This window comes from Hyperoodon ampullatus (genome assembly GCF_949752795.1).
Source record: "Hyperoodon ampullatus genome assembly, chromosome: 1".
NCBI classification, from domain to species: Eukaryota; Metazoa; Chordata; class Mammalia; order Artiodactyla; family Ziphiidae; genus Hyperoodon; species Hyperoodon ampullatus.
In genome coordinates this window covers 161,570,064-161,583,607 of record NC_136914.1, presented here as the reverse complement: position 1 = coordinate 161,583,607, position 13,544 = coordinate 161,570,064, and the positions used below count along the sequence as shown (strand labels likewise).

The window sequence follows — 13,544 nt, the reverse complement described above, 5'->3', positions numbered from 1 at the left end:
ACATGGCCTCTTCTCTCCTTTGTGTCTGTGTCCAAACCTCCATCTCTTTTCTAAGACGGCAGGCATTAGGATCCCCCAAACCCAGGGTGATTTCATCTTGAGATCTTTAATTCCTTGAAACTGCAAAGGCCCTGTTTCAAAATAATATCACTTTCTGAGGTCCTAAATAGACGTGAATTCTGGGGGAAACACTCCTCTCCCTACTACACAAGGTCACCTCTCCTTAGGTCTGCCACCACTGCCCCATCTTTTCTTGGCTCTGACACCCTGGTCCCCACTGCTCCGTGTGATTCCCTGGCTGGCCGTTCCCTCTCCAGCTGCCCCCGTTCCATCTCCCCCAGGCTCCAGAGCAGTCTCCCTGCACCGTGGCTTCTGTGCCACCCCACCTGCATGTCTCCCTCTCCCACCGATTCTGAGCTTCCAGAGGGGAGGGACTGTGTCCCCAGCTCTCTGCCCAGACCTGCCAGGGGGAAGCATTTGAGGACTATCCTGGGAATGCCCTGGAAGGAAAAGGAAGAAGTCAGAGGAGGGACTGAGGGATGAAGAAGGAAGAAAAGGAGAGGGGTGGGCAGAAAACCCCGAAACAGGGCAGTTTCAGCATCAGTGGAGGCGGCAGCTCAGGCCAAGGATCTTGCAGGCCTTTTGGGCTCATGCTCCTGGTCCACGGCCAGCGCCTCCGAGATCTGCACACCCCAAACAAGGTCATCGCAGTTCTAGTGACACCTTAAAGAAAGGATGCTCTTGGGCTTCCCTGGTGGTGCGGTGGTTGAGAGTCCACCTGCCGATGCAGGGGACACGGGTTCGTGCCCCGGTCCGGGAAGATCCCACATGCTGCGGAGCGGCTGGGCCTGTGAGCCGTGGCCACTGAGCCTGTGCATCCGGAGCCTGTGCTCCACAACGGGAGAGGCCACAACAGTGAGAGGCCCGCATACCACAAAAAAAAAAAAAAGAAAAAAAGGAAAGGATGCTCTTGAATATTTGCTGCTGTGTTTTCATTCTTGACAAGTATTTATTTTCCTTTCTCTCACCTTTTCTGGAGAAACCCTCCTGGGAGAGGCCCTAGACAGGGGCCAAGTGTTTGCTGATTTGAGCCACAAACACTTGACTCCAGGTCTTCCGTCTTTTGTTTTAATTGTGTGAGCTCTCCAGTTCATCCTCCCCCTGGGGACTCCCCTAACGACCAATCTCTGTTCACCAGGGACATGTGTTTGTGAACTTGGCAGCTGGGGTTCCATTGGCTTAATGCTCATCAGTATTCACAAGTCACAATGAAAATGAAAATTTAAAGCTATGGTTTGAGTGTATCTTTCTTCCCCAAAGCCGTAGGCATTACCTCATATTGTTACAAATAACCATGGTGTGTTTTCAGGTAGAATTGCTATTTGATAAACTCAGGAGCAATCGCTTTTTATTTCGAAGAAAGCTGTCATTAGTCTCAAAAGATTTGACATTTACTCTAAATGAGTGAGTGGGGCTTGCAATTCTAAAACCTATGGCTTTAATACAAAGCTTTGGAAAGTGTATGCACGTTAATGATGGGTAAATCAGAGCTGAAGCTGTCCACTGAGTTTCTCCAAGGCTGTGTTTCTCTCACATTCATTCTTCCGTGTTTCCTGTGTGTTGACAAAGGTTCTTTTCCCCCCCAAACTCTACTCAGGCTCTTCTGATGAGTTCTTCTGAAACCCGACCTCGTCTTTTGTACTTCTGTCTTGTCTCTGCATCATCCGGTCTTGGCAAGAACCTGCTAAGTTGGTTTAGCCAGAATCCCCCATCCTCCCGACCTGATCATCCTCTGATCAGGTTGCTCATCCCCTGGGTGGTTGGATCACCCTGGCCTGCCATCAGCAGGAATCCTGACCCCCCTCACCTCTGATGTCTCCTCTTAGTAACTTTCCATCCACCGATCCCCACCTGCTCCTCGGCTACAAATCCCCACTTGTCCCCGTTGTGTTCAGAATTGAGCCCAGTTCTATGCTGAGGTGTCTTTTCCCCTTTGGTGATTGCAACTGAATAAAATCTGTCTTTACTGCTTTAACTACTGTCCTGGTTTTTCTTTGACTGTGTCTGCTGGTGACAGACACCATGCTAGGGGTGCAGAAGTGAAGAAGGCAAAACCCCTGCCTTTAAAAAGCACAGCTTGGAGTTGGGAGCCCTTTGCTATAGTGATGACATAGAGCAGAATTTTCCAGAAACTCCCCAGCCGAGATTTCACTGCACATGGCCCACTGTGTGCAAAAGGGATCAGCAAACTTCTGAAGGACCAGATAATAAATATTTTAGGCTTTGAGGGTCACATCAGTCTGTGTTGTACATTTCTTTTCATTTTTGCTTTGTGCATGTGTGTGTCTTGTTTTGTTTTTTACAATCTTTTAAAAATGTAAAAGCCCTTCTTAGCTCACAGACTGTACAAAAACCAGCTGATTTCTGGGTGTGGTCTTTTAAGAAACTGAATTGACATCTTCAACCCTGATTTAGTCATCATGAACGTGCATACACTTTCCAAAGCTCCATGTAAAAATCACAGATTTTAGAAATTCAAGCCCCAGTCACTTCTTTATAATAAATGTCAAATCTTCTGAGATTGTACAAAAACTGGCAGAGGCTGTGGACAAGGCTGACCAGGACAAGTTACTGAACCTCCCAGAGCCTCAGTTCCCGGGTCTATAGAGCAGAGACCATTACACCTGGGAGGTTTAGTACCTAGCAAGGCGGGAGGGCTAAATTCCATCAGGAAGGGTAAGTGTCTGTACCCACCAGTAGAGCCCCTGTGCTCAGTGAGCAGTCATTCCTGGGACTCAAGAGGCCAGAAATCGTTAAGAATATTGAGGAGAAAAATATTCACACAATCCACTTGCAGTTCCAGGAAAAGAAAAGGGAAGGAAGCAAGAACACGGGGCTCCACTATCATAACAATCACTCTTCCGCTCCCTGTCTGAGCCCTCATGCCAGGGGAGAGACAAGCACTCTAGGTGTTGTCAGGCATTTATCCCCAGTTGTCATGTTTGTCACGTGCTCCTCGGTAGGCTCCAGAAATCACATTTTCAGCTTCTTTGTTTTCTCTTACAGAGACATCAAGCCAGACAACATACTGCTGGATGAACACGGTAAGCCTGTTATGAACGCTTTCTAGAGACTATTTCAGTGGGAACTTTGAGGCTCTGGGAATTTGGCCCTGGTCCTGGTGAGTTGGATTTTAGGGTTGACTAGAAAGCCTTCTTTTGTTTCAATCCTGGTGAATGAACACCTGTGTAAATTTCTGGTCTGTGTCCTGCTACTGTGAGTTAAGTCCAATGTATTTGATGGTTACATATCTAAAGACATCACCGTTCACGTCCTGGTGTGAGGACAACAGGGCAGAAATGGGAATGGGATACAAGGTTGGAAAGCTCTGAGCCTCCCACCCCTGCTCTCCGACCTGTGAACCCGGGGCTGCAGAAATGTCACTCACCTCTCTAAACCTCAATGTCATCTTCAGTAAAATGGGGAAAATGATACCCACCTTCCAGATTGTCACGGGGATCAAATGCGATAGGGTGTGCTTGGCAAGCTAGAAATCAGTAATCAGTAATCCTCTAAGCCTTCCCTCATCCAGGCTTCTCAAGCTTTTATGTGTGTATGGAGTGTGGGCATCTTCTTAAACTGATTCAGTGGAGTGAGGTGGACCTGGGATTCTGCATTTATAACACCTCCCAGTTGAGGCTGACACTGCTGGTCCATGGAGAAGGCTCCATGTCAGCGGCTCTCCAACTCTGGTCTTATCGGAATCCCCTGGGGGACTTGGTAAGAATCAGAGGCCAGATCCTGTCCTGTTTAGAGAACCTGGGTCTCTGTGTTCTGAGTCAGTCCCAGGGATGTGGTGCCCAGTCACGTCAGGACCACAAGTCCAGGGCACAGCCCAGCAATGACTGACAGTCCCCTGCAGTCCATGCCAAAGGCAGCTTTGCAGCCAACCATCATGGCAGTCTTAGAGACTAAATTCCCTGATGTTGCTTCAGGAACTCATCTCCCAAGGGCTTTCGAGGCTGTGGGCTGGAGTGAGCAGGTGGGGATTTTTCTGATGTGCTGCTGAATCTTTCAGGGATGAGTCTGCCGCCTCATCTACACGGCTCCTCTGACCTACCTCCCCCAGTCCCTCCCGCAGGCTGAGGCTGTGGCTCTAGCCCGAAGCCCCTCTAGGCCTTGTGTGTGTCACCAGTGTGTCTCAGGGAATCCTACCTCGTTGTATAAACCCCTTGGTACTGGGAGACAGAGTGGGAGTGGTAGATGGGACCATCTGGGCTGCAGTCTCCCGCCAGAGGCTGAAACCAGACCAAGTGCTTTGGGGCAGAGAGGTGAAATCCCTGTGCTCCCGAATGGAAGGTCAAGGATGACCTTAGGTTGCCAGGGGGAAACTGAGCAGAGCTGAGGCTGCAAATCAAGGTCCCCAGTTTGTATCTAAAAGGCAGGAACCCCAGACCTGGGTCTCAGCTGGTCCCCCAACTAGCTGTGTGTCTTCAGGCAAGTTGCAAAACAAGTAATACCACCTTGCAGGGTGGCAAATGTCCAAGATAAGATGGTGAGGATCAGCCACTGTCCCAGCACCAGGACATAAAGGTGCTCAGGAGGGCTTGTATTCGCTTATAGTTCTCAGCCTCTCCTGTCCCTTGTCTGCTCAGATCACAGAAGCAGGTGAGGTGGAGGAAGAAGAGGCACAGGCTGGGTGATGCAGGACCCCTGGCAGGGCTGTCCTGGAAACCAGGGGTATGGAGGGCAGGGTTCTGGCTGGGATCCTCACGGGCCCTGCCTAGAGACTTGAGAGAGACTTTTGGACAAAGACCTTTCAGGCCCTGGGCAGCTTTCCAGAAGCAAAATCAAGGCAGGAACACCAAGCAGTAGGAATAATTCAGCCATTTCCTCTAGGATGAAATGAGACTCAGCAAGCCTGTGGGGTAACCAGGGCCTGCCTGACGCCATAGTTCCTGCCCGACGCCATAGTTCCTGCCCGATGCTACAGCCTCGGGTCAGAGCTCACACAGCCTTCTCTGGGTTCCCTCGTTCCTGAGCTCCTGGATCTCCATCCATCCCTTCCTACCTCCCCTTCTGTGCTCGTCCTCACCTCTCCCCCTCAGCCCCTTCCCACTTTCCTCCCAGATCTCCCCACCCTTCACCACCTCCCATGTGCCTTACACAGTGTCCTGACCCTGCCCTCTGGCTTTGCAGCATCCCACACGCTCCCCAAGGATTCGAACCCTCCTCTCTTCTCTAAGCTCCTTTTTCATCAAGCTTGGTGTCGAGACAGAGCACTGAACACTATTCCATACTAAGATGTGAATGGCCGATACCCTCCCCTCCATCAGCTTTAGCATCCATGAGTGCCTTTTTAGGCAGTGCAGAAGGAAAATCAGGAGCAGAGAATTCTCAAAAAGCACAAATCTTCTCCCCTAGGAGAGAAGGACAAGAGAGGAGACTGTGGCTATGTTTTTCCTTTCCCTGATTTATGACAAGAGATAGATGCTCATCAGCTTTTCTTTCATTTTTTCTTACTTAGTCATTATTGCCTTTTTTCCCCCTCCAGCTTTATTGAGGTGTGATTGGCAAATAAAAACTGTATATGTTTAGGTTGTACAATGTGATTTTTTAAAGGTGTACAACATGAGGATTTAATACACATATACATTGTGAAATTAACAACACACGGTAATTAACATATCCAGCACCTCTTATAGTTACCTTTTTATTGTGTGAGTGGTGAGAACATTTAAGATCTACCCTCTTAGCAAATTTCAACCACACAATACAGTATTATTAACTACTGTCACCATGCTGTACGTTAGATCTCCTTACCCTTTTGTTAAATGCATAAAAAAAACCAGCTTACAAAACAGATAACTATGTGTTTCTATTTAAAGAGTTTGCTCATTGATCTCATTAAGCGTTTTCTCAGAGAACAAGTTGGTTGCTGTGTTTACAGTGAGTTATAAGTATAATTAAATAAATGCATTCATATTTTATTTAAAATGTTCAAGATCTGCTGGTTATACAAAATCCAAGGCTCTTACAGAAGTGTCTGTGCTCCCCCGGCGTCTGGTCTGCTTTCTGATCTTTCAGGCTGGTTTTATCTCCTAGAATGGGCACTAATTGTACTTTGAGATTTGGGGTCTCTTGGCTAACAGCAAAAGCAGAGGGAGACCATACCTGGAGGTAAAATGAAGTTGAAGGAAGATGTAGCATCATAGCACAGTGTGAGAGGAAGAGTTGAGAGTGCTTTAGGGCTGAGGGCAAAGTGCTCTAGGAAATGGGGAATTTAAAACTGTAGAGGGAAGGGGAAGGGATTGCATTCATTTTCTGTTGGTACAATAATGCTGGGTGATGAATAACCACATGACTTTAATGGCATAAACAAGAAGCATCCAGTTAGCTCACAGGCCTGTGGGGTTAAGCTCTTGTAGGCGGGGCTTGCTCCTAAGATTGAGGTCCTGCAGGGTCAGCCAGGCAGCTACGGTGACATTGGCTGTGTTTACTCCCATGTCTGGGGGTCGCCTGGCTACCAGCTGGTACACTATGACCTTGACTCATTGACTGGGCAACTCGGCCTAGCTCCTCACGGCTCACCTTCTGGCAGGCCAGCCCTGTGTGACCTTGCGTGGCCATAGCAGAAACAGAGGCAGGGAAAGCCCAGTCACTTAAGCCACCACCTGCATCACATTTGCTGCCATCCCAGTGGGCAAAGCAACTCACAAGACCCAACCGGGTCAGGGTTGGGCACTGCCAAATGACATGGCAAAAGGAAGGATACAGAGGAGGAGGAACTGCAGAGATTAATGCAATCATGCAGCAGATGCGCAGGTGGGGGGCTGGTCTTTAACACATGGGGGCTTGACTTCCCCCCAAATGAGCAAAGAGCCGGGAGTCAGAGACAGAAGGGCAGTGCCTGCGTTTTGCCCTGAGTGTCTACTGAGGACCCTTGGTCAAAATGTACTGACCATATACTGTCAGCTTTCTTACCTGGGGTTTCACATTCTCGAATTGAACCAACCTCAGATGGCAAACATTCAGGAAAAGAACTCCGGAAAGTTCCAAAAAGCAAAACTTGAATTTGCTGCTAGCTAGCAACTATTTACATAACATACGCATTGTACTTACAACTATTTACATAGCATTTACATTGTACTACGTATTTATAAGTAAAAAAATAAAATGTATATGGAAGGGTGTGCCCAGGTTATATGTAAATTCTACACCATTTTATACATGGGACTTGAGCATCCAAAGATTTGGGTATCAGTGGGGGTCCTGGAACCAATCCCCAGCAGATACAGAGGGACAACTGTAGCTCTGTCCTCTTCTGTATGCAAGAAAGTAATTCCTTCACTTTTGCAGACCGGCCATAAGGCAGGTGTTGTGACAGGCGACCCAAGGACACAGACCCCCTGGGGCCGAGGACATTGTGGTCTAGGGTGGCGCTTCTCAGCCATGGCTGCATGTCACCCAGGAACTGTAAAAGGTGCCAATGCCAAGGTCCCACCCGCAGAGGCACTCACTTGACTCATCTCGCAGGAGAAAGTGCTGGGCGCAGTGGTGGGGTGAAGGTGGGGTTAAAGTTACCAGGTGGTTCTAAGGTGTAGCCAGGGCTGAGGGAGGGACAGAAAAGTAAACAGGTGATTCCGACCCAGCAGGGTCAGTGCTGGGACCGGCAGGGGTGAGGCTGTGCCGGAGCAGAAGGGCAGTGAAGCTGGGGGAGGGGGAGGGGGAGGGAGGGCTTTCTGGATCCTCCCTCCAGAGTGTGGGCACCAGAGCATTTGAGAGCAGAGCATTCCAGAGGGCAAGGGAGAAAGCTCCACTGGCCAGAGGACAGCAGGCTGTGAGGCGTAGAACTCATTCTTTTCTCAGGGACCTCGGGATGGGCGCTTGGGGATCAGAAACCTCACCTGGATCTTTAGTAACAGGTGACACAGCAGCCATGCCAGCAGAATGAATGTTTTCTCATTGTATTCACCATGTCTTATTTCCTGTAATCGGATGCTTGACTTCTGCACACTCCAGGCCACTATCCACTTGCCCTAAACACCCCAGTGCCAGGATCCAGACAGCCAGGGACAGCTCCTGTGCCCCAGAACCCCTGAAATTATTCAGACTAGCCAGTCCTAAGCCTGCTTGCCCTGCCTTGCCTGTTCCTTCCCACAGAAACTGCCAGAAAGGCTCTTGCCCACATTTTCTCCCTTCTCCATCTCATGACTAACGCTAGTGCTTCCCTGGGGGTGGGGGGAGGCGCCCACAGGGTGTGATGTGACCCCCTCCTCTTAGGAACTGTGAATAACAAACTATCTTTTCATTGGCAAGTGTCTCCTAATCTGTTGACTTCACTTCAAATTTTCTATTAACAGGCTCTATTTCAGAGCACCCATTCACTGGACTTATTTCAAAGAATTTCCTCTCCATCTGTTGCTGACATATTTGTCGGCAAGTGTGATAAGTGTTCCCCAAAACGGCAGTGGCCAGCAGCAACACCCCCTTATCACTTGTCAAAACACTGTATGTGCTGTGACATCCCCATCACGAGACTCCAGGAAATTAACAAATGAGGCGTGTGTTGATTCTGAAGCCTCAGATGCAGGGATTGAAGCAGCTGAGATGGAAGTGGGAAAAGCCACCCAGGCAAGTTGGGGGGCAGAGGTGTTTCTGCTAAGTCAGAGGGGCCAACAGTGGGTGTCATTATTCTAGACGAGTTTAAGGATAAAGCTTAGGAATGTGGCTTAAAGCTAGCCTGGAGTCCTTGGGAGGTTTGTAATGAGATTCTTTCTGAAGACTGCTGGGAATGGAAGTGTCTAGCCCAGTGTGATGTCTTAAAGTCCTGAAGACCCAGAGCAGGAATCTCTGAGGACCCCCAATAAATAGCCCCCTGTATTAGTTTCCTAGGGGTGCTGGAACAAAGTCCCACAAATTGAGAGGCAATAAACAGCAGAGATGTATTGTCTCACAGCCCTGGAGACTAGGAACCCGAGGTCAAGGTGTCCGCAGGGCTGTGCTCCCTCTGAAGGTGACAGGGAAGGGTGTGTGTCAGTTCTGTTTGCCAGCTTCTGGTTTGGAGACACACATACTTCCTTGACTTTAGACAGTGTAACTCCAGACTTCAAATGGCATTCTCCTTCTGCTTCCAGACCTTGCCTGAGTGCACTTGAAAGGCAGAACCTAAATCTTGTCCAGAACCCTAGCTGCAAGAGGGTCAGGACATGTGGTTTTTCTCTCTTTCTGGTCCTTATAATACAGGAGGCAGGAAAGAATGGAGTAGAAAAGGATGCTAGGTATCAAAAGATAGTCTCTATCCCCGTGCCTCTCACAGTCATTGCAAAGAGCAAATCATGGCTGAGAAAGTTTATAAAAACCTCTCTGTAAACCTAATTCACTATGATTAGTATGATTGCATAAAATTACATACAGAGACGTGGAAGGGAAATGATTGATCAGGTAGCCATGGCTATGCTGCAGTAACTAATTAACGCCAAATCTAGTGACTTAACATTAAAAGCCACAGAAGTAGAGAAAAGGGGAAAGAAACTCAGAACTGTTAAGCCTGCTCAAAAGCCTTGGGGGAGGCGGTTTCCAAGCAGCATCAAATCAAATAGGGTGTGAAGGCTGGGCAGGTTTTATGAAATCACAGTATATCCAAGGGGAAAGCGTTGAAACTCGTCTTGGGTGGGAGTTCCCCCAAATCTCAGCCTAGGAGCTTAAGAAATCCCACACGTGTTGCATTTCTTGTACCCTGCTATTGTTTGTTCACCCCCGCACAGGGGGAGCAGGGAGCACACAGATTCTTTTGTTTTTTGAAGATTTATTTATTTATTATTTATTTATTTTATTTAGTTTTGGCTGCGTCGGTCTTAGTTGCGGCACGCAGGATCTTCATTGAGGCACGCGGGATCTTTCGTTGCGCCACACAGGCTCTTCGTTGTGGTGCGCGGGCTTCTCTCTGGTTGTGGCATGCGGGTTTTCTCTTCTCTAGTTGTGGTGCACAGGCTCCAGGGAGTGTGGGCTCTGTAGTTGTGGTGCGCGGGGTCCAGAGCACGTGGGCTCTGTGGTTTGCAGCACGCGGGCTCTCTAGTTGAGGCCTGCGAGTTCAGTAGTTGAGGCACGCGGGCTTAGTTGCCCTGCGGCATGTAGGATCTTAGTTCCCTGACCAGGGATTGAACCAGCATCCCCTGCATTGGAAGGGGGACACTGGACAACCAGGGGAGTCCCACACAGATTGTTTTGAAAGTCCTTCTTTCCCATCCCATGTCCAAGATAGGGGAGGAGGTCAAATCAAATAGAATAGAAGAAAATCAGAGGGTCATTCATTCTACATCAGGCAAAGGTGTGCCCCAAAACAGAGTCAATCTTTGGTTGAGGTAAAGCCAAATGAAGCCTGGATAAGCTGGTGCCCTGGAATTTGATTTGGTTTCTTTCTTTCTTTCTTTTCTTCTTCCTTCCTTCCTTTTCCCTCTCCTCACCCCCCCTCTCTTTCTGCCACTGTCCTGCAGTACATTCACTGTCATCTCCATGAAGACAAGTGGGAAGAGGGAACAGCACCCAGGATGTGTGATCCTGAGGGAAGTATCACAGCCAGGGTAGCATCACACTGACATCTCGGAAGTACAGATATTATTAGCAGTGAGCATGTGAGCCTGTCATGGGCGGGGCAGTTGGGTCTACAGCAAGGTTCTCATCCTCTTGGGCATCCAGCTGCATCTTTTCAGCAGCACCACTGTGACCTCTGGCTTAGGCATGATGTAGACCCTGTAAACCAGCTAAGGTGGGGATAGATGGTCCCATGAGGCTTTACTCCAAATTCCAGGGAAACAAGGCAGAAAATAATGTGGGAGGAGATCATCTCTTACACATGGACCCCCTGTCAGCCTAACTCCCAATCTAGTGCCCTCTGGTGGGCACTACCTTAGCACTCACTCCTAGGAATTCACAGCCACAAATCCAATCTTGACTTCCTGAGCACAGATCTAGAGAGAACTCACTCTGCAGTAAACAAAGCCTGCCGTTGGGTTGACTATCCCCTCCCAAGCAGACCCCATCTTTTCCTGGACTATGGCCTTGTCGGTCCCAGTGAGAGCACTGCACTGCCCTCACTCATTTGGTAAATACCCACGTGGGTTTGGGGCTATTTCACTACAGGGGCTGAGAGGGGAGAAGGGAAGGGGGGTGGCATGGTGGATCAGGAACAGACACTTGTGCAATGTAGCTGCAGAAGAAACAAATGAAAAGTCAGCAAAATTCAGGAGGGCTTTGGATGTTTTCTCCTGGAATATATAGGGAAGATGCAGGAATCAGTCTTCAAAGTAGGAGTCCCTGTTGCTGGTAATACTGAGAAGATTCTCTGCATTGCCAATTATACCCCAATGAGGGGACTGTAGATGGGACTTTAGCCCCGTGTAATCTCCATCATCCCACCCCCCCAGTTCCATGACACAGGTAACTGGCACATCCTTAGTGTCTGCAGTTTCAAGCCCCCTCCACCCATAGGCACAGGTAGGAGGTGCTCATTAAATGATTGCTAAGTGAACGAAGAAATGAGTGAGAATTTTTCCAAGTCACATGGATGTCAAGTACTTTTGTACTCGGAAAATAGCCCAAGTTACAGGTCCTCATGGTGCCAATCCTGACACTGGCTCCAGTGATTACAAAAACCATGGAGAGGGTGGCTGAGTTCCATCAGCTGAGGTCCAGCTGAAAAAGTGACATTGCTACAGTTTTAAAAGTCAAAAATTGAAATGGAGTGTTGTCAACTCCTGTAAATATCATGATAGCCTTAAGAAGTAAAGAATGAAGAAAGATGATGGGATTGCCTACCATATTTCCTTCATTCAGTCTTTTATTTGGTCAGTTGATCAGCCAGTCAACAAACACTTGATAAGTACCTTTTCCAGGTCAGGCCAGTGCTAAGGTACTGGGGACATAGAAATGAATGAGGGAGGATTCCTGGCCTCAAGGAGATGGACAAAGTGACAGATACAATATGGTGAATGCTAGCATGGGAATGACAATGGAGGGGACTGTGGAGGTACGGGTCGGGGTCCAGAGGAGAAGCCTAAACTAGTCAGTCTGCCATGGATTAAATGTGTCTCCACCAAAATTCATGTTGAAGCCTTAACCCCCAGTGTGATGGTACTTGGAGTTGAGGCCTCTAGGAAGTAATTGGGTTTGGAAGAAGTCATAGGGTTGGAGCCCCCATGATGGGATTCGTGCCCTATAAGGGGATGAAGGGACCAGAGCTCTCTCTCTCTCTCCACCATGTGAGGATACAGCAAGAAAGCTGTCATGTAAACTAGGAAGAAGACCTTCACCAAGAACCCGACCATGCTGGCACCCTGATCTTGGACTTCCAGCTTCCAGGACTGTGAAGAATAAATGCTTGATGTTTACACCACTCAGTCTGCGGTAATCTGTTTTAGCAGCCCAAGCCAACTAAGACACACACACCCCTCGTGGTAGTGAGTCTCCTGTTAGTGGAAGCAAGCAAGCAAATGTCAGATGTGCATCCAGCAGTAATGTAACTCTCCAGCCAGGTTTTGAAGAATGAATGGAAATCTGCCAGGCAGGGGGGAGGAAAAAGCATTCCAAATGGTATCAGAGTCTTGGAGGTGTGATGAATTTCCATGAGTTCAGAGAAAGGAGAGAAGCAGGGCTGGAGTTCAGGATTCATAAACAGGGCTGGAAGGATGATTACTGATTATTGATTCTCTCATTAAAACTTGTACTAACAGATCTCACACAATATCCTGGGCTCCTTCTCTCCCTGAGTTTTGAATGTTTTTAATTTACAGAAAACCAAGAGCTGAAAAGTCAGTTCATATTTGCACATTTTGTAGTAAATTTCCATTCTCCTTAGAAGGAACTCGGAGACCTCATATGGCACTAATTTTCACTTTCCACATCTTGACTCAACCGTTAAAGAGACACACCGGGAAGTTACAGCTCATCAACTCACGCGGTACAGAAACCAGAAGTGGAATTCTGCTGTCTGGCGCTCCTGCTGGACGTGAATTCCCTGTAGACTGGTCGGCTTCAGAGCTGCCCCAGATCCTCCACCCCAGAGGGCCGGAAGGAAGTAAGGGCTGGGCTGTGAGACTCAGCTCTGAAGGGGGCAGCGTGGGGCGGAGGGAAACACCCGCCCCGGAAGAGGCTGGAGACAAACAGCTTCCCACGTATCAGCTGCTAACCGTGGATGAGTCACTGGTCTCTGGAGCTTCAGGCTACTCTTATGTGAAAAACAGGGTAGCCATACCCCCCCCCCGCATAAGAGTACTTCAAGGATTAAATGCGCTTCAGCACCAATTATGTACCAGTTATGCAACCCTAAACAACAGCAGCTTAAATAGATGGGGGGTACATTTTTTTTCTCCCTCTTTATCAGTTTCCCTGCTTTGACTATTGCCCCTACAATCCATACACAAGCCAAAGTGATTCTAAAGTGAGTTGGATTGTATCTCTCTTTCTCAAAACCCTCTCACTTGGAGTAAAAGCCATCTGAGCCCCTTTCCCTCTTTCTCTCTCTGGCCCCCTCGCTGGTCCCTTGC

General features: G+C 48.5%; 1 protein-coding gene across 2 annotated transcripts in view; it reads left to right on the top strand.

Moving 5' to 3' along the window:
* STK32B (serine/threonine kinase 32B) overlaps window positions 1–13,544 on the top strand; it is a gene marked incomplete at its 3' end in the record, with an annotated part of 359,900 nt that overhangs the window by 290,067 nt on the left and 56,289 nt on the right. For both annotated transcript variants that reach the window (XM_079701554.1, XM_079701553.1), the window contains exon 5: window positions 3,067–3,104. In XM_079701554.1, the coding sequence (XP_079557680.1) occupies window positions 3,067–3,104 (38 nt within the window). The remainder of the gene's footprint in view (window positions 1–3,066; window positions 3,105–13,544) is intronic.